Genomic DNA, 27214 nt, shown 5'->3' with positions numbered 1-27214 from the left:
CCCCTGAAGGCATTCTCCGCCTGTCTTGCCCAATCGTGATCAATTCTACCTCTACATAGCTGAGCCAGTCAATTCTGCTGTAGTGGTCCAGCTTCAGGCAGCTGACGATTATATGTTGCGTTAAATTGACCGGGGGACCTACGCCAGATCGAGAGCCACAGCAGATTGGGGCCAATCTGATGGAATCAAGCAAGTAAGGTGACCCCAATTCCGGATGTAAAGCATAGTTTGATCGAGAGCAGGATCTAAGGAAGGTTTTTTTAGCAGTGGTCCCACCAAGGCATGCTTCCAGTTGCTAAGAACCTGACCCGAAATAAAAGACATGTTCAAAAGCTTGGTGAGAACCAGAGCAATAACTTATTTCCCTTGCCGTATGAATTTCCGAGGGATCGGATCCAGAGGCGACCCAGATTTGACTGCTTCCATAAGTTTTAAAACATCACTTACTTCCGGAGGGTGAAAAACAAACCTATCCTCAATACTAGAATCATCTGTGACTGTAGCTGAGATATAATTCCTGCTGCTTTCAGAGAAGGTTGCGTATATTTTATCAATCTTGCCCATGAAAAAATCTGCAACCTTATTACAATGAACAGTAGAGGCAGGCATAACGGCTGTCACACGTCCTAGAGAAGACCGTTTTTTCACTACGTTAAGAATATTATTAGTGGAATTTTTTGCTGCTTTAATTTGCTCAGTGTAAAACTCCCTGCATGCTCTCCCGATTTGTTGATGATACGACTTGAGTGCAGCTAAGTGTATCAACCTATTTTCATTTAGATAGTTCCCCCTCCATCGGCATTCAAGGCGCATACAATCAGTTTTCAGGAGTGCCAATTCCTCTGAGAACCATTTCACAGAAGGGGTATTAGGAGTACTTTTACCAGGTTTTCAGGGGCATTATAGTCCACTGCCTCCTTAATCCAAAGAGAGACTCTCTGCAATCTGGTCTTCAGACCCTAAATATGGAAAACTTGAAGCCAACTTATCCCCAAATGTATCAGTGCTCAACGCAGCCCATTTCTGAACAATTATGGGCACACAAAGTTTATCCCGGGATACAGGGAGCCTTTCTGGTGTTCATAATCCTGAAAGGGAGGATAAAATAGTCAGACCACACTATGGGCACAGGCTACAGTGCTTCTACCTGCGCACTGTTGGTAAAAAGTATAACCCCTATTAAGTGTAGGGGTGTTGACCAATTGAATTAAACCCTGTAGTCCTTGAGTCAACTCCTCATTATCTCTATTTCCTTTATCTTCTAAATGAAGATTCAAATCCCCCAGCAGAATAAAATTGGGGTAATGGATGGTATAGGGAGGCACTGTCTCAGCTAGGTCATAAAGGAAGACACTTGCCTGGCTAGGGGGTCTATAAATAAGAAGCTCTACAATTGAGTTTACACTATTGATAGACAGAATAATGTGTAAACAAATTGTCTGAATGGACCACTTTTCTACTTAGTATGGAAGAAACTAGAATAAAGTCAATTGTTGTCTCCTGTGTGCCCTGCTTGAATGTTTTCCCTAAGTCGCCAGATTTTATATTGTTGATTATTCCCAGATTGCTTGAATATATGAAATTATTCAGGGTATCACCATATTTATTGTGCGAAAAATGTGTGAGGGTGTTATCCTCAGGATCCGTAAAACCACACACCTTAGACTCTGTATATTTACGTAGATGAGGGTTAAAATCCCACACCCAAATAATGTGAGGTGTGTTTTTGTTAGATAGGGTAATTTTCCCTAACTCCCTAACTCCCATATATCACCCAAATTTGTTATTATAGAAGTTAATTAGAATCCATGACCCCTCGTTTTTTAGCTCAAGGTAAAGAAGCTGGAAATAGATATTTGGGGAACCAATCTGCCCCATTTGAACAGGGTTGGTATTAGAAATTAAAGTTAATAGTCCCCCCTTCGCTCGGCTTGATGTAGAGGGCACTGCGGGAGTATGAAGAGTACAAAAACCAGGGAAAAAGACTGGTTCCTTACCCAATGTTTCCTGGAAATAAATGATCTCCAGGGAGTACCGAAGTTTATATCACTGTTCATTGTCTATTTTAGAGGCAATTCCTGCCACATTCTAGGATGCTAAAGTAATCTAATTTTTATCCATGTTACACTGGGTGGAGGTGGTCGAAGGTGTTGCCTGTGTTCCATGTGGTAGACTAGCTGGCATAGCTAATCTACCAGGAACAATGGTGGTCAATCACAGGATTCTAAGTCAGAGAGAGGTGCAAATCTATTTTGTAACCTTACCCCCTGAGGAATATTGAGGCCATCCACATTTCTCGTAGGGAGATGAGCTAACGTTAACCCACCACTATTCCCCACTCCCAAATTTGCAACCTGTTAATGAAAGTGTTGCAGTGGTAAAGGTATAATTTGACTGCTACTAATGGCAGACCTGTGGAGATTGGCTCAAACAAGTTGACCCACCTGGGGGGTTGTTAAAATGTATCACCACACAATCCCCCCAATTGTCTTTGGGAAAATACACACCCACTCCACTCTCCTAGCCATGATAATCATATTTGCCAAGTACTAATTTCTGAGTTCCTTAGATTGTATGAGAGCCCATGAAGGCATTTGTCTATCAGTTGTGATGTTGATTTAGCTGATTCTCCCAGTGAGGGGTTACACTAGCCAGAACCAATACCAGAGGGGAGGCTTCCGGCAGAAGATGGAGGACTATTGTAGTGCGATCATCTGTGCTGTCTTCAGTAGGGGTGGCATGAGTGTCATATTTTCCTGGAGCCTGGTAAGGAGGTCTTGAGGCCACCTCCTATGAGAGTGGTCGGTGGTGTAAGTCCCCTGGTGCCATTGCTTTAGGTACCTTTGTGAATTTACATGACCGCTCATTGTAGAGGATGGCCCACAGACTGGGGTAGTGGGTTTGATGTATTCCCCCATGTTGGTATAGATAAAGGGGATGTGGCCTCACTAGGGGAACTAGAGAAACGTCTGCTGGTATGCATGGAGAATGCGCTCTAGACGGATCATCCAAAAAAGGACAGGTGTGTTGGGTGTTATTAAGCTGGCCAGTCAGTGTTCAATCTGAGTTAACTTAGTTAGAATTGGGTCCAGGAGTGTCATCAGCCTTTTACTTGCTTCTGCCCATACGGCATCATTATTTGGGGGGTATAAGGGCAGAGTGTTTGCAGTTTGGGTCATTACTGGTATTCCATAAGTCAGTGTGGAGACTTTAGGTTGTATACCTCTTGATTTTGTAGCGCAAGTGGCTTTAGTTTGTTTGGTTTTAATAGTCATGCCTGGCCTGTGCCGCTTTGCAGGGGATCATATGAGGCGTCCGTTAATAAAACAGTTGAAGACTCTAAATCCCCTCTAGATATGACAGACGGTGAACTGGACATGGGCAGTGGATCCTGTTGGCCTGGTGGAAGGTCACCAGATATTATCAGAAGAGGCAAGCAGGTTCGTGAGGGGGTCTCCAGAGTGCCCCCTCTGGGTGACTTAAGCGGGAGAAGAAGCAGTTCCATTGACAAACACCTCTGAATTACCTCAATTTCGTGTGTGAGAACGCCGACTGCTCTAGCCAGGATTACCTTTTGGCCAAGGCAAGATGTTAGGGGGGCTGAGCCCAGCCTCTTCCGGGTTCCGATGCGCATGGACGGGCATGCCCTTGGCCCAAGTGCACCCCCACACACGTTCCACGCCATGGGACTCCTGGCTCGCTTTTGTGCGTAGTGTTGAGGGCAATGGTGGCATAAGGACTACTGGGACTCCGAGTCTCTGATGATGCGCGGTGCTCCCAGCAGGAGAAAATCAGGCAGGAGAAATGAAGGAGCGGCTGTTCAGCTCTATAGGAGAGGCAGACCACAGGATGGTGGTGCTTGACTAAAATACCGCTGCACAGTTTGCCATGCTTAATTTTAAAATAGGACTTGCTTTACCATGTTTACTTGAAGAGGTTGGCTAACATCCCTATCAGCCACCATGGTTAAACTGGTACTGTGCATTGTGACTTGACTTTCTGGCCTCTTTTAGTGATCTCATTTGTCTGACCAGACTCGCTGTAGATTTTTCTTGCCATTTATGCCTCAGAAGGTCTACTCTAAATAACGTTGAAGGAGTTCTCATCCTATTTAGATAAAGGTTGCATGGTAGACACATCTCCCTCAATTCATCTGTTCACCACCAGTTGACTGCCAGGTAGAGGATGTACTTTTTTTAACTGGAGGAATTGTCCGTTCACTAACAGTGGATAGACAGTGTTTACATGCTAAGGAAAGCTATACTGGGCTAATAGTTGGCAGAACCAAGGACCACAATTTCGAAATGGTTTACTCCATCTTAATTTTAGACCAGCGGTTTTGATTGAGAGACATCAGTCCGGACAGCTGAGATGGCGGGTTTGTTAGCAACTGTAATATCAATTTCAATCACGACATGAGCAATAAGTTCCATTAAAACACCACACCAGGAGCAAACATGTCTTCTATGTCAATCCATTTCAATTACTTTCACTGATCGCTTGACTGAGCTGGAAGCTCTTCCACACAACAAACAAAACAAGACTATGGGCCAGATGTATCAAGGCTTTTGCGATTCGCAAAGGCCGAAATTCTGCAAATTTCGGCCTTTGCGACTCGCAAACGGCCTTTTTGCATTTTTTCTTATGTATCAAAAATTCGCAATTTAAGGAATCGCAATAATTTGCGATTCCTTATTTTGCCATAGGATTTAAGGAATCGCAAATTTTGCGATTCCTTAAATGATATGTGGAGAAGTGTGGCTCACTGGTTAGAGCAGGCAGACCCTGAAGCAGAGGTCAGACCAGGGACCAGGGTTCAATTCCCGACGCGGCAGGGTCTTGAGCTCAAATGTCCATGGACTCGATAATTCTTGCTTCGGTGCCTGACCTAATCATGGGTTCACACTCTGCAACTCTGGGCATTAAGCTTGCTTAATCTCCACAACGGCCCCCCCGCGGCGGGATGCCTGGCTTTCACCTTGGGGATGCCCTGTAGGGGCTATCTCACAGGGAAAAGCCAGGACGGGTTCCCAAGGCAAGCGCGGAGATACCCCTTCGGGGGTCGATTCAGGCGCTATATAAGAAACATAATAATAATAATAACAATAATATGTATGAAACATTTTTGAATTGCAAATTTGTGTTAAGAAATCGCAATTTACCACCAACTTGTAGTTGGTGGTCATTTGCGATTTCTTTTAAATATGCCCTATTTGGCATTTGTGAGGGTGGCATGTGACACACATACATGCCCATAGGGCATGTATGTTTGCCACATGCACACACATGTAGATTTCAGGGGCACAGCAGGGTGTCTTTGAGGCACCCCTGCACCCTTGAAATAATTCTCAAATTGCGATTAGCAAATTGCGAATGCGCAGTTTGAGAATTATTGCACTATCATTCCTATGGGCCTCCTGGCCCATAGGAATGCATTGGAAAGTATTCTTTATTTGCGAATTCGCAAATTGCGAATTCGCAAATAAAGAATAATAAGGATTCGCTAAAAAATAGCGATTTTGTACATACATACCGTTTTGCGAATTCTAAATAGCGATTCGCAAAAAATCGCCATTTAGGATTCGCAAAACGGTATCTTGATACATCTGGCCCAAACTGACTCCACATGTAGGGCCAGAGTTATTAAGTTTTTGTGACACTCAGTCACAGCATAAAATCCTTTCCAGGATTTACAAACAAACACAAACTGGTGTTTGCATTGGTTTGTAAGGAAACGTAACGCGAACCAGCATGAAGCACTGCTTTGCATTACTTGCGCCAAGGGTGCGTCCCATGGGTGGTACACAGACATTCCTGTGTAACCACCCAGGGGGTTTTATACAAAACCATATCTACTAACAATAGTTTACAGAGTTTTGCACCAAAACATAATGCCACTTTGACACAGGCGTTTAAAAGGAGAATGGTTTAATGTGTATTGCACTGCACAGCACACATCCAAATTGAGAAAAGGTTTAAAGTTAGTCTAAACATAGTTTAGGAGCAAGCAGGATTGTCCCATACTTCTGTAGATATGGTGCTGCCCTGCTCTCACCCTGTCATGCAACGCAACACAGCGTCCCTAGGTGTTGCACTACATTGGGAGACATGTATGAGAAGTTGGCCCGATATGCAGCGTTCGCTATTCTAGCGACCGCTATGTATCGTTCCAAACGACCCTTATGATGATTGGTTGTAAGTCAACCTAAAGACCAGCTATCCTAGTAGCGTGGATACGAGCAGTCTAAGGCTAAAGACTCGAGAGGGCGTGTTAAGCCAGCTGTTTACCACACATGTACACCTTGAACACCAAGTGAAAGGACACCACACAAGTGTTATGAAAATAAACAGGATATTTATTAAGAATCACAACAGCCCTGTACTCTTTATGAGGACAGGGTACTAAGCACAAACCAAATCTCTTAGGAAAATACTTCAAGTGCACAATTTAAAACAAGTGTCCGAGGACACGGAAAGTTTAAGGGTTCGGGTGGACCCGATAAGGCAAGTCGGAAGCGAGGGACTCAGGACCCTAGAGTAAAGAGGCTATGCAGGCACCGAAATGCCGAGTTACCTAGCCACGAGGGCTGCGGCTGCACAAGTCTTACAGGCGTCGGGGTCTTCGCTGACGAGCCAGGAGCCGGAAGAAAAGAGTTGCTGGCCGGCGACCAGTGATGAATAGTTCGTAGAGATCCAAGCCTGGATCAGAGATCGTTGATACCTGAAAGCAGAGGGGACCAAGTTCGTACTACTAGCCAGTAGTCAGAGGGTACCAGGAGGGCACCGGTTGGCCGTCACCTCGACCAGGTGAGTGGGCGACGCTAGGCTCTGCAGTCTCACGGACCAGGAGGCGTTGTCGGCGACCACGGTGGAGGTGCGAGCTGTCCCACGAAGGATGATGCTGTCGGCGTCGCTGGGCCCAGGATGGAGCAACAAGCCTTGGCAGATCTCAGGGCCACGTGGTGGGCCTAAGATGGCGTCTTGAGTGGACCAGGAGGGTCCGGGGTGCTTCTCTCAAAGATGGAAGCAAGGGCCAGTCTGGAGCAACCAGACTAGCAGTGTTGATTGTCGGACATCGTCACAGAAGGGCACAAGCCAGCGGCTAGTGACCAGACAACGTGCTGAGCAGCGAGCAGAAGGGCCCCACGCAGATCGTGGAGATGCTGGGAGACTGCACTTCGGTGCTGGAGCGGCTCAGGGTCGGGGCTTCTCGGACCCCAGAGCACTCACCAGGGAATTGCTTCGATGGTCGTGCTGGTTAAGAGCGTGCAGGTTCTGATGATGGCCGGTCCCTCGAGGTCTCGTCGCACCCACAGATCACAGCTGAGCTGATGACGTGGGTAGAGGTCAGAGGTGCCAGGGAAGCCGGTTCTCGTCGAGCTGGGCCGTCGGATCCTTGAGGAAGGACTTGCAGCAAACCGCAGAGTTCTTAGATGGTGCCCGCTGATGCAGGGTGACTACTCCTTAGTCACAAGGGAGAAATCTTGAGAAGAGTCTTGAGTGTCCTTTCGTAGAAAGTAGTTCTTGATTCAAAGATGATCTAATTTGGAAGGGTCCCCGCTCCGGCCTTTATTCTAAAGAAAGGGGTGGGTACATGACTAGGTCCTGCCCTAAGGGTGGGACCAGGAAGGGGGGTAGTTACACCCCTCTCCCCTGCCGGACTTTCCCCAGGCCAGGGCTGGTGCCCCTGGAACTGGTTCTAACCGGCAGATGCGTAGTGAGCACCGGGGTGCCACTCCGCAGTCACCTTCTCGCAAAAGCCCTACCTACCCAGAATACACAAACCCTGTCTGGGACGGTGCGAACACCGCCCTCGACAGGAAACCCTTTGTCCAAGCGCTCCTCGCTGGAAGGACTCCCAGCAGCAGGAGGTCAGACTCGTGTCTGTGGTGGCAGCATCCATTTTGTGGAGCTGAGGCTTTAGTTAACTTTAACCGGGGTTCACAGTTACGTACATGTCGTGTCCCTCTAGAAGGGCGGAATGCTAACCTCGTCGCCAGAGTTGGTGAGAGGGCAGCATCCCGATTCGTATGACACCTTACTCGACATGTCTTGATAACGCGACACCGAAGTTACCGATGTGGTACGCGTTATCATGGAACAGCCATTGGGTCTTGGTTCCGCAAGCTGCAACCGGGCTCGGCTCGGGCCAGAGCCTAGTTCACACGAGCCCACGCACTCTGCCTTCAGGATTGTCAAGGCCTGCCATAGGAGTGACTGATAGGAACTCGGGTGTCCATTGTATGGTTAGATATAGGGCTACTATATCTAAAGCAAAGTGTGATTACACGACTTCGCCCCAACTGTCATGCAGCCAGTTGTGTCAAATTTAGGAGGCCAGCCAGGGGTGGCATAATACATGCTGCAGCCCCTGGCGGCCCTGGGTACACCTATGCCCTGAGTTACAGGGTCTGATAAGGTGGCCCAGTACCAATTGGTAAATGCACCTAGGGTACATGTCGTAATTTAGAAAGAGAACAGCCAGGCTGTGGGTCTGATTAGCAGGCCCACAGCCAGAGAAAGTCGTAAACCAGTGAAACAAAAGCAAAAAATCTGGGTGATCATAGGATTGCAGACCCTACTCTCCTACATGACCCCCCCCCAAACGTCGGAACAATAAGCTAACCTTGACCAGGTGAGTCTTCTTGTTCTAAGTGGAAATATCTGGAGAGCCCATCGGCATTGCCATGATCAGTACCAGGTCTATGTTCCACTGTAAAGTCCATCCCCTGTAGGGAAATGGACCACCTTAGCAGTTTGGGGTTTTCACCCTTCATCTGATTTAGCCACAAGAGGGGCTTATGGTCGGTCTGAATCTTGAAGTGAGTGCCAAACAAGTATGGCCTCAGCTTCTTCAGGGCCCAAACCACAGCAAAGGCCTCCCTCTCAATAGCTGACCAATTCTTCTCTCTAGGGGTCAGCCTTCTGCTTATAAAAGCAATGGGCTGGTCTTGACCATCAAAATTCAGTTGAGAAAGAACAGCTCCCACACCCAACTCAGAAGCATCTGTTTGGACAATGAATGGTTTGGAGTAGTCCGGACTCTTGAGGATAGGCGCCGTGCACATGGCCTGCTTTAGGTCATCGAATGCTTTTTGACAGCTCGCTGTCCACTGAACCTTTTTTGGCATTTTCTTGCTTGTCAGTTCGTTTCATGGTGTCACGATGGAACCATAGTTCCTGACAAACTTCCGGTAGTATCCAGTCAGGCCCAAGAAAGCTCGAACCTGAGTCTGGGTGGTTGGAGGAGCCCAGTCCCTGATTGACTGTATCTTGCTCTCCAGTGGCTGAACCTGGCCTCCACCTACAAGGTGGCCCAGGTATACAACCTGTGTCTGCCCTATCTGGCACTTGGTGGCCTTGATAGTGAGGCCTGCCGCTTGCAGAGCCTCTAACACTTTCCGCAGGTGGACCAGGTGATCCTCCCAGGTGGAGCTAAAGACAGCAATATCGTCAAGATACGCCGCACAGAAGTCATCCAGCCCAGTAAGGACTTGATTCACCAACCTTTGGAAGGTGGCAGGTGCATTTTTCAGACCAAAGGGCATCACCACGAACTGATAATGCCCACCAGGGGTTGAAAATGCGGTCTTAGGCTTGGCGTCCTCAGCTAACCTGATTTGCCAATACCCAGCTGTCAGGTCAAACGTACTTAAGTAGTTGGCCGAAGCCAATCTATCGATAAGCTCGTCTGCCCTTGGTATTGGGTGGGCGTCAGTCTTAGTGACTGCATTTAGACCCCTGTAGTCTACGCAGAACCTCATCTCTTTCTTACCGCCCTGGGTGTGAGGTTTCGGCACTAGAACTACGGGACTAGCCCAAGGGCTGTCCGAGGGTTCAATGACTCCCAGCTCCAACATTTTCTGCACTTCACTCTTGATGCAGTCTCTAACGTGATCAGGCTGCTGGTAGATTTTACTCTTAACGGGCAAGCTGTCACCAGTGTCGACCTCATGGGTGCACCAATTGGTCTGACTGGGTGTTAGAGAAAACATATGTCTGAACGACTGAAGAACCTGTTTACAGTCGCTCTGTTGATGTTCGGAGAGGCTGCCACAAAAGACAACACCATCTACCGATCCATCGTCAGGATTCTGAGTGAGCAGGTCGGGGAGAGGGTCACTCTCCTCTTCCTGTCCCTCATCTAGGGCCATGAGCAAACTCATGTCCTTCCTGTCGACATATGCCTTGAGCCTGTTGACATGAAGCACCCTGTGGGGGCTCCGGGGAGTTCCCAGGTCGACCAGGTAGGTGACCTCTCCCTTTTTCTCCAGGATGGTGTAGGGCCCGGACCATTTGTCCTTGAGTGCTGCTGGGGCCACTGGCTCCAACACCCACACCTTCTGTCCGGGCTGATAAACAGTCAAGACAGCCTTTTGGTCATGCCAAGCTTTTTGGAGTTCTTGGCTGGCCTTAAGGTTTTCAGATGCCTTCTCCATGTATTCAGCCATCCGCGAGCGGAGGCCAAGCACATAGTCCACTATGTTGGCTGCAGGCTTTTTGAGAGGTCTCTCCCATCCTTCCTTCACCAAACACAGGGGTCCTCTTACAGGATGTCCGTACAAAAGTTCAAAAGGGCTGTAGCCAACCCTCTTCTGTGGGACTTCTCTGTAGGCGAACAAGAGGCAGGGGATCAGGACGTTTCATCTACGCCGAAGCTTTTCCGGTAGTCCATGAATCATCCCTTTCAGGGTCCTGTTGAATCTCTCAACAAGCCCATTGCATTGTGGATGATAGGGTGTAGTGAACTTGTAGTTGACACCACATTCCTTCCACATAGCAGTTAAGTAGCTCGACATAAAGTTTGCACCTCTGTCGGAGACGACCTCCTTAGGGAAGCCCACTCTGGAGAATACTCCAACTAGGGCTCTTGCCACAACAGGTGCTGAGGTGGTCCTAAGGGGAATAGCTTCAGGATACCTGGTGGCATGATCCACTACCACCAGTATAAACTTGTGCCCTGATGCTGTTGGTGGTTCCATGGGACCGACGATGTCGATCCCCACCCGTTCAAAGGGCACCCCCACCCCAGGCATTGGTATAAGGGGGGCCTTTGTCATGCCACCTGACTTACCACTGGCTTGGCAAGTGACACAGGAGCGGCAAAACTCCTTGGTATCTTCGTTCATGTGAGGCCAGTGAAAGTGCGAGACAAGCCTGTCCCACGTCTTCGTCTGGCCTAAGTGACCTGCTAAGGGAATCTCGTGGGCCAAGGTAAGTCGGAAACCTCACTGAGACAAGGGTACAACCAGCCTCCTGGTCATGCCAGGCTTGGGGTCTCTTGACTCAGTGTACAGGAGTCCGTCTTCCCAGTATACCTTGTGGGTACCTGTGGCGTTCCCAGCAGCCTCAGCAGCAGCCTGCTGTCTGAGGGGTTCAAGAGAAGGGCAGTCTAACTGGTCCTTCCCCAGGTCTTCCCTTGAGGGTCCCCCTGAACCCAAGAATTCAACTTGATCAAGTTCGAACTCCCTAGGCTCAGTTTCCCTCAATTCTTGTAGGTCAGCCTCCTCTGAGACTTGATCCACGACCTGGGGCAAGGGGGAAGGCGCAGCCTTAACCCTACTGCTCTTTTTCTTGGGAGGTGTCTGGTCCGTTGTTCCAGGATCCAGCACCTGTTCAGTGGGGCATTTCCTGACCTGTGACCTGGTCACAGCGAACACATGTGCTGGCAAACCTAACATTTCCATGTGAGTCCGGTTCTCCACTTCTGACCATTGTGATGACTCCAAATCATTGCCCAACAAACAATCCACTGGGAGGTCTGAACTAACTACAACCTTCTTTTGGCCAGTTACCCCTCCCCAGGAGAAAGCTACAATTGCCATACTGTGATTGGTAGTGACATTGCTTGCATTGGTCACCAGGAATTCTGTACCTGGCATGATCTGTCCAGGGTCCACAAAGTTAGGCGTCACCATGGTGACGCTGGCACAAGTGTCCCTATAGGCCTGAGCCATCTTTCCATTTATGAAAGGCGTCTGTCTGTATTTGCCCAAAGTATTGGGACTTATGTCAGGGGACACGTCCACGTCCCCAGTACTGACAAGGATAGCCTGAGTGAGTGTGCCAACTAAGTTGTCACGCCCCTCAGAACCCAGGGTTAACCCTACTAAACCCTTGGGAGGCGCACTACCACTGCTGACTGTACTAGGGGGCACAGGTGCCTTAGGGGCTGCAGTGGCAGGAGTCTGCCCTCCTCCTTTCTTGGTGCACTCACTAAACCAGTGAGATTTACTTTTGCAGTACTGGCACCATCTTTTGGATTGGCCTTCTTTCTTCTTTTGGGGAGCCTGACCCCCACCCTCTTTGGGTTGTTGGGGACCTGTCGAAGACTTCTGGTCATTTTGTTCCCCCTTAGAATCTTTACCCTTCTGGTCTGCTTTCTTCTGACCACCTTGATTCTGGCCCTGGTTCTGTTTAACTCTCGTGCGAACCCATCTGTCTGCCTTCTTTCCCAATTCTTGGGGAGAGGTCAGATCCGAGTCGACAAGATGCTGATGCAACAACTGGTTCTGACAATTGTTTAAAATTTGTTCTCTCATCATCAAATTATACAATCCTTTGTAATCAGTAACCTTACTGCCCAGCAACCAGCCCTCAAAAGCCTTAGTGGCACAATCGACAAAGTCAGACCAATCTTGAGACTGCGTTTTCTGGGTATCCCTGAACAGCACCCTGTACTGCTCAGTGGTTAGGCCAAACCCTTCAACGAGTGTATTCTTCAAGACGTGGTAATTATTAGCATCCTCTACCCTTGTGGTGAGGAGCTTGTCTCTTCCTTTACCTTCAAAGGAGAGCCACAAGATAGCTGCCCACTGACTCTGGGGAACACCTTGCACAGTGCAGGCCCTCTCCAAAGCAGTAATCCATTTGTGGATGTCGTCCCCTTGTTTAAAGGGGGGCACTATCTTACCAAGGTGTTTCGTATCAAAACTCCTTTCCCTATTACTAGGTACAATGCTGCCACCAGTGGGGACTACCCCACTTAACTGTTGCTCTCTAGCAAAGGCAAGCCTTTCTTTGGCCAGGGCAAGTTCTTCCCTTTCGATCCTCAGATTAGCTGCCCTTTCCTTAGCTTCGTACACTCTCCGCTGAGGGGACGTCATCCCTCTTTGCGAAGAGTTGTGAGAGCCATTGGTTTGAAGGGATCTGCCAGAGTCTCTTGACAGAGATCTGGCTCGTCCATTCCCAATGTTAAGCTGACCTGATAGTGGCCCCAGGAGTCCCCCAGTACCACTGTCATGTTTGCTTAAGTTGGACCTGCTTAGTCTTACGACTTCTACCTGTCCCTTATCTGCCTCATCCCCAGAGGGATCCTCATTCTCATCGTCCTCTACTTCTTCAGTCTCAGTCGAGAGGTGGATGAGGTCAGGATCGCCTCTGGTTCCCTCGAGGGGAGGCATGTCTCCTTCTGGATTAGAAGAGCTGGGACGGGTCTCAGCTTTTCTGGCATCATAAGTCTCCAAGAGACCAATCAGAAAGGACGTTGTGGGGTTAGACCCCTGCTTGATCTTCCTGGAGTGACACACTTGTCTTAACTCCTTGAAGCTCAGCACAGTATATCTCGAAGGGATGACCTGTGGAGGGTCAACTGACACAAGGGGAGACTCAGAGTTTCCTCCTTTGTCCGACATACTGTTTCTAGTGTGGTGTAAGTGATGCACCTACCTACACTATGTGTTTACCTACTGTTCCCTTGCTAAGAGTTGCAGCCAAGGTGTGCTAAGCCTTGAGGAGCTGCAACAGCTGGTTCAGTAGAACTCAGAGTATTCTAAGCTTTAGTTATATGTACTAACAGTACTTATGTGATCTTTCAACAAGATATTCTTAGGATACGTGTGGTAAAACAACAGCAAGCTCAAATCCCACCGCTGCCACCAATGTGAGAAGTTGGCCCGATATGCAGCGTTCGCTATTCTAGCGACTGCTATGTATCGTTCCAAACGACCCTTATGATGATTGGTTGTAAGTCAACCTAAAGACCAGCTATCCTAGTAGCGTGGATACGAGCAGTCTAAGGCTAAAGACTCGAGAGGGCGTGTTAAGCCAGCTGTTTACCACACATGTACCCCTTGAACACCAAGTGAAAGGACACCACACAAGTGTTATGAAAATAAACAGGATATTTATTAAGAATCACAACAGCCCTGTACTCTTTATGAGGACAGGGTACTAAGCACAAACCAAATCTCTTAGGAAAATACTTCAAGTGCACAATTTAAAACAAGTGTCCGAGGACACAGAAAGTTTAAGGGTTCGGGCGGACCCGATAAGGCAAGTCGGAAGCGAGGGACTCAGGACCCTAGAGTAAAGAGGCTATGCAGGCACCGAAATGCCGAGTTACCTAGCCACGAGGGCTGCGGCTGCACAAGTCTTACAGGCGTCGGGGTCTTCGCTGACGAGCCAGGAGCCGGAAGAAAAGAGTTGCTGGCCGGCGACCAGTGATGAATAGTTCGTAGAGATCCAAGCCTGGATCAGAGATCGTTGATACCTGAAAGCAGAGGGGACCAAGTTCGTACTACTAGCCAGTAGTCAGAGGGTACCAGGAGGGCACCGGTTGGCCGTCACCTCGACCAGGTGAGTGGGCGACGCTAGGCTCTGCAGTCTCACGGACCAGGAGGCGTTGTCGGCGACCACGGTGGAGGTGCGAGCTGTCCCACGAAGGATGATGCTGTCGGCGTCGCTGGGCCCAGGATGGGGCAACAAGCCTTGGCAGATCTCAGGGCCACGTGGTGGGCCTAAGATGGCGTCTTGAGTGGACCAGGAGGGTCCGGGGTGCTTCTCTCAAAGATGGAAGCAAGGGCCAGTCTGGAGCAACCAGACTAGCAGTGTTGATTGTCGGACGTCGTCACAGAAGGGCACAAGCCAGCGGCTAGTGACCAGACAACGTGCTGAGCAGCGAGCAGAAGGGCCCCACGCAGATCGTGGAGATGCTGGGAGACTGCACTTCGGTGCTGGAGCGGCTCAGGGTCGGGGCTTCTCGGACCCCAGAGCACTCACCAGGGAATTGCTTCGATGGTCGTGCTGGTTAAGAGCGTGCAGGTTCTGATGATGGCCGGTCCCTCGAGGTCTCGTCGCACCCACAGATCACAGCTGAGCTGATGACGTGGGTAGAGGTCAGAGGTGCCAGGGAAGCCGGTTCTCGTCGAGCTGGGCCGTCGGATCCTTGAGGAAGGACTTGCAGCAAACCGCAGAGTTCTTAGATGGTGCCCGCTGATGCAGGGTGACTACTCCTTAGTCACAAGGGAGAAATCTTGAGAAGAGTCTTGAGTGTCCTTTCGTAGAAAGTAGTTCTTGATTCAAAGATGATCTAATTTGGAAGGGTCCCCGCTCCGGCCTTTATTCTAAAGAAAGGGGTGGGTACATGACTAGGTCCTGCCCTAAGGGTGGGACCAGGAAGGGGGGTAGTTACACCCCTCTCCCCTGCCGGACTTTCCCCAGGCCAGGGCTGGTGCCCCTGGAACTGGTTCTAACCGGCAGATGCGTAGTGAGCACCGGGGTGCCACTCCGCAGTCACCTTCTCGCAAAAGCCCTACCTACCCAGAATACACAAACCCTGTCTGGGACGGTGCGAACACCGCCCTCGACAGGAAACCCTTTGTCCAAGCCCTCCTCGCTGGAAGGACTCCCAGCAGCAGGAGGTCAGACTCGTGTCTGTGGTGGCAGCATCCATTTTGTGGAGCTGAGGCTTTAGTTAACTTTAACCGGGGTTCACAGTTACGTACATGTCGTGTCCCTCTAGAAGGGCGGAATGCTAACCTCGTCGCCAGAGTTGGTGAGAGGGCAGCATCCCGATTCGTATGACACCTTACTCGACATGTCTTGATAACGCGACACCGAAGTTACCGATGTGGTACGCGTTATCATGGAACAGCCATTGGGTCTTGGTTCCGCAAGCTGCAACCGGGCTCGGCTCGGGCCAGAGCCTAGTTCACACGAGCCCACGCACTCTGCCTTCAGGATTGTCAAGGCCTGCCATAGGAGTGACTGATAGGAACTCGGGTGTCCATTGTATGGTTAGATATAGGGCTACTATATCTAAAGCAAAGTGTGATTACACGACTTCGCCCCAGCTGTCATGCAGCCAGTTGTGTCAAATTTAGGAGGCCAGCCAGGGGTGGCATAATACATGCTGCAGCCCCTGGCGGCCCTGGGTACACCTATGCCCTGAGTTACAGGGTCTGATAAGGTGGCCCAGTACCAATTGGTAAATGCACCTAGGGTACATGTCGTAATTTAGAAAGAGAACAGCCAGGCTGTGGGTCTGATTAGCAGGCCCACAGCCAGAGAAAGTCGTAAACCAGTGAAACAAAAGCAAAAAATCTGGGTGATCATAGGATTGCAGACCCTACTCTCCTACAACATGTTCGTAAATCTGAGCTGTTAAGTTCACCAGTGCTGGTTTGGGGTCAGGAGTAAAGAGTTTTCTCAAGTAGTGGAGCTGGAGTGTGTTTCATGTGCACCTGGAATGATGAGACCGATATCAGTGGTTTTATCTTGTTTTTACCGGAATTGGTTATTTGCCAGGTGTGAGAATATGTATGCCTGTTAGCTCTCACATGAGTAGAGACCCACCGTTGTATATGTTCCTCGCATGTTGAACCTCTTATGCATGTACCTTGGTTTTGTCTGAGACCTTCAAAGTTGTTTTACTTTGTAGGGAAATAGCCTAAATTTTTCAGATATAAGATGCATCTCCTTCCAATTTTAGAATTATTTTAATTGCTCAAATTTACTACAATGAGACAGCAAAATAAGTTTGATCTCCTTGATCACACGAGGAAGGCGGCTGGTGGGGAGTGGGAGCTAATGTATAGCATGTCTTCAAGTGCAGATAGTGAGGACCAGCTCTGTCCACTGGAGGAAGAGGTAACATGTGAGATTAGCTACCTGTGCAATAATTTCAAACCAGTCTCATACAGATTTATTCTGAGAAAATTAATATTAAGTCATGTCATAGCTTCAGTCTAATTGTGTGCAAATGAAATCTACAATGTATTTGCAAGGTGTTAAAATTATGAATGCTTTAATAAAATAAAGGCTTGGGAGAGCTGGGTGGCTCTGGAGCCTTTTCCCCTCCTAGTTGTACATCTATGTTCCCCTATTTAAATTACTCCTCTCCCCCTTGTCTTCATTCTCTGTAGGGTCCCAAGACTGAAAACAATCCGTGCACTGATGCCAGCACAATGGACTCCAAAGAAGATTTGTATGAGAACTTCAGACGTGACATCATTCAATACTCGTCCATCCACTTCTCCAGAGCCAAGCCTGGAAGCCAGCCCATCCCAGTTCCAGAAGAGACCTTGTATTCAGAGGTCAAAGTGCACTAGCAGATCGGTGTCTCTAATTTCATGACCCATTATACTATAGGTTTCCTGTGTTTTCAGTGAAATAAGAATGATTTTCTGTACATACACTCACATGCCAATATATGCCTACACTTCATAAGAAGTGCTGGCAAGAATCTATTGTCCCAGTGAAACAACATTCTGTGCTGCTATTGGTAGTGGTAATCTGTTGGAGGAAGATTATGATGCATTAACTCTCATTGGTTGCAACAATTATAGACTCTAATGCTTAGACAATAGGTAAGCTTGCTTACTGTAAATCTCTTTGATGCTGATTGGGTCTGGAGTTTCTCAACCATGTATCCAATGGATAACAGCCTCCTAGGTGGATCATTGGTGGAGATAGGAGTCTGAAGGTACCTAAAAGAGTGAAAATTCATCTTTTAAGTCATCATATTAAGGAGACTGGGTCCTTTTGATACTGAGCACTGACAAAGAGGAGAACTAAAAGGAAATCATTCTGGAAGTAATCTACTTTTGGTAACATTCATATTAGGAAGTATGAGACGCAAAGACTAGCAGGAGTAATGATCCCTTTTGAAAGTGATGGAATGGCAGGATGTTTTTCTGTGTTTACAAGTGACTGCACCAGGGTTGTTTCTTGCAATTGAACAATTGTACTATCATTAAAAATGTAAATCATTTTGTAATAAAGCCTTGCACATTTAAGCAATGATACCTAGGTTTGCAATTAATATGTATAAAGTATTCAAACACCCATGAGAGTGTTAATAATTGAAAGGAGGGGCCGTTTCAATTTCAAACTTTTTTCGCAGTAAAAGGCGTAAAAGTACTTAGAGAAAAACTCAATTCATACAAAACAAATCTACAAATACCGATGCAGTCTAAGTTCAGGAATGAATGAAATATTGAGAGTCCTTTTTAAATGACATATCAATTGATATATCGCCTGGGCTACCTTATAAAAACAACAGTAGATAAAAGGTTCAATTTTACAATAAATATTTAATATTCACATATTGCTAAAAGGGAGGAGAATTCAGACTATGTGCAACAAGACCATAATCTAAAAAGGCCATGATGACTATATTACAAAATATAGAAATCCCTTTGATGCTACTTATTTTTTTAGTCTACTCTAAGGTCTCCTGGTATAGCATAGCAGAGATCTTTTAGTAGAGTCCTCTATATATGTATGCAGGACCTGCCCATTATGTGAACTAACCCAAGCTTCATCATGAGTGTAGGAATTGCATTACAGACAAAATACTTAATTCAAAGTGTAAGCGGATTTCCTTATGCTAAACCTGTAAATACAGTAGAGGCCCTACGTGTTTTTACAGCTGCCAGTAATAAAGAGGCAGGAACATAGCATACATATGGAGTTCCAAATGGTTGGGGAATGCAGCCCCTGGGGGAAGTGAGGTCGCAGACCAGTTTTTCCCCGGGGTATTCGTGCAGGACAGGAAGGACACCTGAGTGTAGGGGTTAGAAGGTGGGATTAGGGGTGGGGTCACTGGGGAGTGGTTATAAGGGCCAGGAAGCGGTTGATCGTCCTCTTTCTGCACCCGAGACCAATGGGGAGGGAAAAGGTTTTTGAGTGTAGCGAGGGTGATAGGGCTTTTTGTGCTGATCAGTCGATTGGTGAGCTACTTTTAGGCCAGTTTGCATTTTAGCAGATTAATCAGCGAAGGACCGAAGGACTCGGCAGAATCGGTGGCAGACCCTTACGAGAAGGCGGTGCGCGCCGCACTGCACATGCACAGGGAGGCCGGCAGGAAGGATCTCCTGCAGCCGGGCGTCCTGGGCCAGACTTGGACGGGACTTTCCCAAATGCCGAGGACGGCGTCGGCGGCCCTGGCGGCCGCAGTGGTGGTGTACCAGGAGGAGCTACCACCGGACCGTAGGGCAAGTCTGAGTAGGGGGCGTGGGGGCACCCAGAAGGCATTGGGGAAGCGCTGGGCAGGCGGCAGAGCTTGCCTGAGTGTCAGGATACCAGCGTGGGGAATGCAGCTCCAGCTGGGGAGGTGGGGTAGGTGGTTAATGGGTCCGCGCTACAGTGCGATGAGACAGGGTAAGGCCTGGGGTCTGTACTAGCTGACAAATATGGAAAGGAGCGTGCTGGGGAGGCTCGGCTGGGAAATAAAATGAACAGCCAGTCGCTGTCTGCAGCGGGAGAGGGGAGAAGACAGTGCCCAGGCTTAGGGCTCACTGGGCTTGTGTGTCTGTGGCTGAGGCCGGGGGTATACTGCCTGGGCCATCTCAGGATTTCAGTCAGATCTCGAGAGGGGTGGAAGCCAAGTTGGGCGGGAGGCATTTCTATGGGATAAGGGGGAACCCCATGTGTAGACTGGGAAGGACAGGAGCCTACAGCTAAGCATAAAGGTGCAATACGTGTGCCCCAACAGGTGCCATACATTTCCCCAATCAACCAACAACATAAGAAGATCTATGGGGGCTCATTATGATGGAGGGGGGACATCACTCCGCCCACCATCATAACAGTGGTTGGACCGCCCACCAGCTGTGCGGTGGTCCCACCAGCCAAATTTGGATGCTCCCGCTAGTAGGGCCTTTTACCATTGCGAACGGTGCTGTTAGCTACAGCACCGTCCGCAATGGTAAAAGAGCATGCACAGGATTTCCCTGCACCATGTGGCAGGCACCATGCGATGCCTGCCACTTGGTGCAGGGAACTGCAGGGGGTACCATGGGCACCCCTCTCACCCCCCCAGAGGGGGCCCGCAACAGACCCCAAAGCAAATCCCACCAGCCTTACATCACCCACATCCTAATATGGAGAACGATGCCTGCTAGGAACTGCCACCATATTAGTGGCCCAGCAGGCAATCGTAACGATTGCCACCGGCGCAAAAGCGGCGGATGGACTTTACATCTGCCGACAGACGTGGGTCCCTTGCTCACTAAGCCACTGGAGTGAAGCTATCCTGCCTGAAGACGGCTGATAGCCATAAACTGGTCATAGGATGCTTGATTCCGGTGCAGGAAAGACATGGCTTGGCAGTTTGGGCTGGACTGTTCCCATGAAGCACAGGGTCAAGACTGATTTGCATATGGCCATGTCTGAACTGGGGTGGCTTGGTGAGCAAAATAACGATGGATTAAACCCAGATCTGTGACTGGGGATGAATGTTTTGCCATTGTGCAACATTCCATCCATCATCTTGTGTGTTTTATTAATCACCTAGTTGACAGCAAGCTGACTGGCCCCAGGAAGCTTGCTGAGCAGGATGACCTCTGGGTCATCACAAGATGTCCAAATGTATTTGAAGTAGACTCTCACAAGGTTGGTCATGGTTCCCGCAAAAAGAAAGAAGACGGAGAAAGATTTAAACTAAGGAGTCCTCAAAAGGCCCCCAAAAAAAATCCAAAGGGAGCAGTTGTAACTAGCCTCAGTCTGAGGTTCCGTGAGGTTCCGTAAGGTTCCGTGACGGTTCCGTGACGGCTTGAACCCGTGTTTTCAAGTTTGTCGGAAATACATAATATTGGTATCAGTGAACCGCAAATGATCCATTTTAGTATATCCTAGTGTTTTCGCTACGCTACGAGCAAGAGCACTCCTTCCATTGACATATTTCTGATATACCCACGGCATCCATCTTAGATCGTGGCCGCCATTTTGTGTTTCCTTGCCCTCACATATGCAATAGCCTCTGATCACTTCATTCACTCCACTTTGATTAAGGACACGTAGCCTTAGCCGGAGATTCACCTCTTACATGACACGTGCACCTTAAACCAGATCACGCTGTAGCTGCATGACTCGACAAAGGCTGCCTCCTCTGCCCGAGGCCAGTCCTGCCAAACTGGTCTTCGTGTCCATTGTACCTGATCATGATTAGGCGGCCGAAGCCGGTAGCCTTGCCCATTTACAATCCACAAACATCCCTTATCCCGCTTTTCTATCTTCCACACCTGGCTCTGTTTCTTTCTTTCTGAATCTTTATTAGGGGGGGGTAACGAACTTTACGATGAGGCGGTCCGGGTCCTGAATGCAATATTGACAGGGAATTGTGACAAACTAGTGGGAACCCCTCTTTTCGCAATGTTTGGCCTCAGATATTATCGACGGTTCCTGTGTAACACCAAATATTTATTGTTTTAGACACAAGGGTTTTGGGAATGTGACATGTAAAGAATTTGCCCCTAGCATAAAAAACCGTATATAAGGAGCAGCCCTCTTTGTACAAATCGAACAGGCTCCTAGTCTCTGCCCGTGTGTAGATTCTGTGACTTCTGTGTCCCTGCAGTAATAAACCTTTGGTCTTTGACGCCACCATCGAGAAGCCCGTGTTTCTGTTCATTTGTGCACCAAGGCAGGTGGAACTCCGGGGTCTTCGGGTGTTGTACCCTGACACCTCTGGACGGAACCAAAAAGTCCAGAACTCCAATTGGCGCCCAACGTGGGGCGACGTCATTCGGTACCGGTCCAAAAGCCTGAAGAGTTCGAGAAGCTTCGTGTGAAGATTCCTGAGGGAGGCGCCCCACTTCATCGATCCCGGCATATCGCAAAAGTGGCCCGAAGTTCTCTTCCACGAGGGTTTCCCGTTCAGGACGGCTGCAGTGGGCCGTTGCCTTGACCGTCGCCCTGTCTTGGACCCGAAGTGGTGCAGTCCTTAGTACGGCGAAACGTGACGGGTTTCTCCTTGGTGACGTCTTCAGTGACTCAGTTAAGTATTTAGTGATAGCTAGCTGGTTACTTTTGTGAGGATTGTTAAAAATCCTTGATCGGTTCTTGGTTTGGTTTGGTTTTGTCAGATTATCACTGGTTGTTCTAGTTACGATAATCTATTTGGTTTAGTTTTGGGTATCGATACATTAGTTCGTTTTGGTAGGCCTAAGTTCTTGGTTCGAGTGCACATATTTGTTCCGTGTTTTGTTTGTTTTGTGTTCCGGACTGAAAATGGTAAGTCGGAAAATGTTGTCTTGTTTTGGTTGCAACCGTGACTCACGATTAGAGGACTCTTGTCTGGTTCCTCCGATTGGGACTCCCCTATATGATTTATATTGCAAATATGGCGTGGGTCCTATAACTTATAATGAGATATGGGTCCGCTATTGTAAGAAGGATGGTGTCCTTAGTTGGCCACTGCATGGTAGTTTTGAACAAGAGATTCTCGACAACTTAGAAGAGAAATTGTTTAGGAAGAAAGCCCGGCCGGCAATGTTTGACTCTTTCCGTTATTGGCGGAAAGAATCCAAACAGAGAGAAATGAGAAGGTTGAAGAAAGAGCAGAAAGAACAAGAAGAGTTAACTCTAGAACAAGCGACTAAACAGTTGCAGGCTAACGAGTGTGAGAAGGTCATAGATGTAGCCATTAGAGAGCATAACTTAGCGATTGACAAGTGCTATCCTGCCTTGCCATCGAAAATGGCTAAGATACTGGAGGATTCTGAAAACGATCCTCTGCTATCTTATCTGTTACGGTCGCCTCCACCGTACGCACAAGGTGCTGCGGCCCAACTTATACCGAATGTTCAATTGCCGGTTGCTGGACAACCTGGTGTCCTTGTTCCTCAGAATCAAGTTCCTATACTTCCCGTGGTGAATGTAAATGTTCCTACAGCTCCTCCTCTTCCCGCACTGCCAGCTCCTATACCTACCACTGTACCTACTGTTCCTCAAACTATTTTTCTCGATACTCCTATTGTTTCGTCATCTATTCCTACCTCTACTGCATTCTCTATGTCTGCGAGTGTACTAACTCCACTTTCTGTTCGTCGAAGAATCACTGATTCGGTTACTAATATGCTGTCTCCTATATATAAAACTTTGATTAAGACTCCTACTCCTGACTCTGTTCAGAGACGGAGTCAGCTTCCAAGTACTGAGGAACGGGGAGTTTTAGATTCCACGGCTCTCAGATGGATTTCGAAGGGTAGAAGATATAGTACAAGAGATGTGCTAGACACATTTATGCAGTGGGGAGAACCAACGCAACGATACGTCTTTGATGAGATGTGCTCGTTGTTACGTGAGGAAATAGAAGAAGACGATGTCGAATCAGATTTGGAAGATTTAATTAAAGTGCAGAAAGAGTTTGCTGCTGGAATGATAGTGGGTGAGAATATAAAGCAAGCGATGGAACTTATTTTGAGTTTTAGGAATGATCCATCTCTTCGTTCACCGAGAGATTTAGAGAAAGGTAAAATGAAGCTAAGTCGCCAATATCCTATGAGGGAGGTTCCTCCAATTTGGCGCGAAGCTGTGCAAGCTGACGCACCGAATGGTGTTGTAGCTGCTCCAGCACAGTTCCAAAGAGTATGGATACATATTCCATGGAAGCGAGCAGAAGTGTTAGCAGTGAAACAGGCCTTGCCAGATCCACGTAAGAATCCAGCCGGATATTACAAGGAATTAACACAGACAGTTGAGGCTTGTATAATGAACTTAGCCGACATTGATATGTTGTTTGGTAATGTAGTTCCGCAACCAGTGTGGGCTAAAATTCGTAGAGAGGATCATCAGGCTGCTTTAGGTGGTGATTGGGCAGCTATCACTGCAGCAGATAATCAACAAATAGGTGGTGCGAAACCTGAACCTTTGATCGCTAATCTGCCAGGTAGAATAATTGATCTAATGAAGACTCTGATGCCAGCATTGCGTGTTAATTGGGATAAGTTGTCAGCATGCAAGCAGAAGAAAGACGAAAGTGTCTCGGACTTCTTCACGAGGTTCGAAGAGACTTTTGTGGATCATAGTGGTCAGGACATGAGCACTGAAGGAGGACAAAGATTGTTTGTCGATAAATTTGTGCATAATTTGTTACCTGAATTATGCAATAAATTGAAAGACTCAGAAAGTGCGTGGGCTGTATCTACGACAGCGCAAATACTTGCGACAGCACAGTACTACGAAAATAGAGATAAAGAGGAAAAGGAGAAATCAGAGAAGAAAACGAAAGATTTAAAGACTAAAGTTCTTTTACAGCAGGCGTATCCGCCTCGCACGAATCAGACTAATATGCAACAGAATTCGTATCAAAAGACAGATTATAATTCGACCAGGCCTCAATACCAATGGAATCAGTGTGCGTACTGTAAGAAAGAGGGTCACTATAAAAATGATTGTCAGATTTTAGCGCAAAATAATGCGGCAGCAGCTCAGAGAGGTCGTGGTGGTTTTGTGCAGAATTCTAGAGGACGAGGACGAGGTGCTATGCCTCCACAAACGAATGATCGTCCTTCCAATCACTTTGATCAGAGAAATGGACAATCTGTTCAGCAAAATAGATCTCAGCAATATCTTGTTGAGGATTATTGTGAAGTTGAAGAGGGATTTCAACAAAATGGGTACTAGGACAGCCATGGACAGAGAGAGGGAGTAGTATCAGTTCCAGTGGATCAGAGTGGGCCTTATGTCGCAGTAGCAACATCAGGTGTAGTCGAACCGTTTCTGTTGGATACTGGTGCCGCAAAAAGTTCTATCATGCATGCGAAACTCCCTGGCGCACCTTTGTCTGGCTCAACAAATGTTTCCGTAGGTTTTTCAGGCGCCCCTGTGTACAACCCGATATCTGGTCCTTTGTCTATTTCTGTTGGACCGTGTCACTTGAAAGCACCCCTGATTTTGACTACAGGTTGTAATGAAAATCTGCTTGGTTTAGATTTGTTAAAACGACTATATGCGACATTGTACTGTTCTCCGGAAGGAGTACAGCTTACTTTGGGTAATAGACTCACCTCTCCGATGTACTTGTCAATGGACGCACTCCCGCCGGAGCTACGTTCACTCCCTGATTCTCTTTGGGCGACTGGTCCTAATGATGTAGGTCTCCTAGAAATTCCACCGTATGTAGTAACTTTGAAAGCAAATGTGAAATTTCCAAGAATTCCCCAGTATAAAATATCGAGTGAAGGTGAGCGTGCACTTTTATTGATTGTGCAAGACTTGATTAAGAAGGGTGTAGTTGAGGAAACTAGAGGAAATGTCTGTAACAGTCCTGTATTACCGATTCTGAAGCGAACTGACCCTACAAAACCTCCAGTTTATAGGTTTGTCATAGACCTTAGAGAAGTTAATAAGATTGTAATTCCACAGTTTCCTGTAGTGCCAGACATTACTGCCTTGCTAACATTGATTCCCGCTACAGCCAATTGGTTCTCAGTCATCGACTTGAAGAATGCCTTTTTCAGCATTCCGATAGCCGAGGAAAGCAGAGATATTTTTGGCTTCTGTCTAGGAGGTCGCAGTTTCAGATTTAAACGCGCTCCACAAGGCTATTGTGAAAGTCCATCCATTTACAGTCAAGCTTTAAAAAGTCAGTTAGATTCTTTTGTCCTTCCTCCAGGCTCTGCCCTAGTACAGTACGTAGACGATCTTTTAGTGGCTGCCGATGACAAGGAAACTTGCAAAGCAGCTACAATTTCCCTATTGCATCATTTGTCTAATTTGAATCATAAGGTGTCACCTTCCAAAATGCAATATTGCTGCCAAGAAGTAACCTACCTAGGTCACCTCTTATCAAAGGAGGGAAGGAAGTTGACCCCAGAAAGAATAAAAGCAATTATGCAGATGAGTGTTCCACGCACACAGAGGGAAGTACGTGCCTTTCTAGGTATTACCTCCTACTGTAGGCAGTGGATTCCAAATTTTTCACTTTTAGCGAAGCCATTGGTAGCTTTGACTGGGAAAAATGTTTCGAGTCCGGTGCCATGGTCTGATGAATGTCAAGAGAGTTTTATTGAGTTACGAAAAGCACTGTGTTCAGCTCCTGTATTGGGTACACCTGATTATAGCAAGCCATTCACGCTCTACGTTCACGAAAGAGAAGGTTGCGCGTTGAGTGTTCTGACACAGAAGTTTGGTGATAAACAACGCCCTTGTGCGTATTTTTCATCAACATTAGATCCGGTAGCCAGAGCGTTACCTAGTTGTTTGAGGGCTACAGCGGCAGCTGCGGCTTCCATTCGACAATCTGCTGGTTTGGTGATGAACAATATGCTAGTGGTCATGGTTCCTCATGCAGTGGATACACTCATGAACCGAACGAAGACACAACACCTTACTAGTGCGAGACTATCTGGTTACGAGCTGACGTTATTAGCGAGTCATATTCAGATCAAAAGATGCAATGTATTGAATCCAGCAACATTGTTGCCGACTGATCAAGAGTCGAGTGATTCTGAGCCACATGACTGTTATTTCAAAACGGAGGAAGAGACAAAAGGTCGTATCGACTTGAGGGATACTCCCCTATCCGACCCGGATGGTACGCTGTATGTGGACGGGTCATGTTTTAAATTGGAGAATGGTGATGTGACTGCTGCCTACGCGGTAACGACTTTGAAGACGATTGTGGAGACTGCAAGAGTGAGTCAGAATTCTGCCCAAGCTGCAGAGTTAATAGCTCTTACGAGAGCGTGTGTTTTAGCTAAGGGAAAGAGAGTGAATGTGTTTACAGATAGCCAGTACGCATTTGGCGTGGCCCATAGTTTTGGCCGGTTGTGGAGAGAAAGGGGTTTCATTACGTCCCATGGGACTAAGATTCAACATGGTCAGCTAGTTAACGACTTGTTGGAATCTCTAACCTTACCGACTGAAGTTGCGATTGTGAAGTGCAGTGCTCATAAAGCAATCACGGATGATGTTGGTCGGGGAAATGCCTTTGCTGATGAAACCGCTAAACAAACAGCTAGAGACATGATGAGTAGAATGTACGTTGCTACGTCTGCAAGATGGATTGCTGAGTCTGGAATGTGTGAGGACACTATGGAAAGTGTGAAAGAGATTCAGAAAGAAGCGACTGAGGAAGAGAAACGCGTATGGAGAGAAAGTACGGGCAAATTGGACTCGAATGGATGTTGGATCGATTTGACAGAACAGCAGCGTTGGATGTTGCCTGATGCATATGTGCTTGCAGTAGTGACGATGGCGCATGGAG

The 27214-nt window shown here is 47.7% G+C and overlaps 1 protein-coding gene across 3 annotated transcripts in view; it reads left to right on the top strand.

The window, feature by feature from the left end:
* LOC147701147 (sialic acid-binding Ig-like lectin 13) overlaps positions 1 to 18021 on the top strand; it is a 506089-nt gene extending 488068 nt beyond the window's left edge. For all 3 annotated transcript variants that reach the window (XM_086929910.1, XM_086929909.1, XM_086929908.1), the window contains one exon: positions 17145 to 18021. In XM_086929910.1, coding sequence (XP_086786036.1) covers positions 17145 to 17330 — 186 coding nt within the window. In that variant the 3' untranslated portion in view covers positions 17331 to 18021. The remainder of the gene's footprint in view (positions 1 to 17144) is intronic.
* The last annotated feature ends 9193 nt before the right edge of the window (positions 18022 to 27214 follow it).

The sequence above is a fragment of the Lissotriton vulgaris genome, chromosome 7 (assembly GCF_964263255.1).
Source record: "Lissotriton vulgaris chromosome 7, aLisVul1.2, whole genome shotgun sequence".
Lineage (NCBI taxonomy): Eukaryota > Metazoa > Chordata > Amphibia > Caudata > Salamandridae > Lissotriton > Lissotriton vulgaris.
This window is presented reverse-complemented; position numbering and strand designations above follow the sequence as displayed.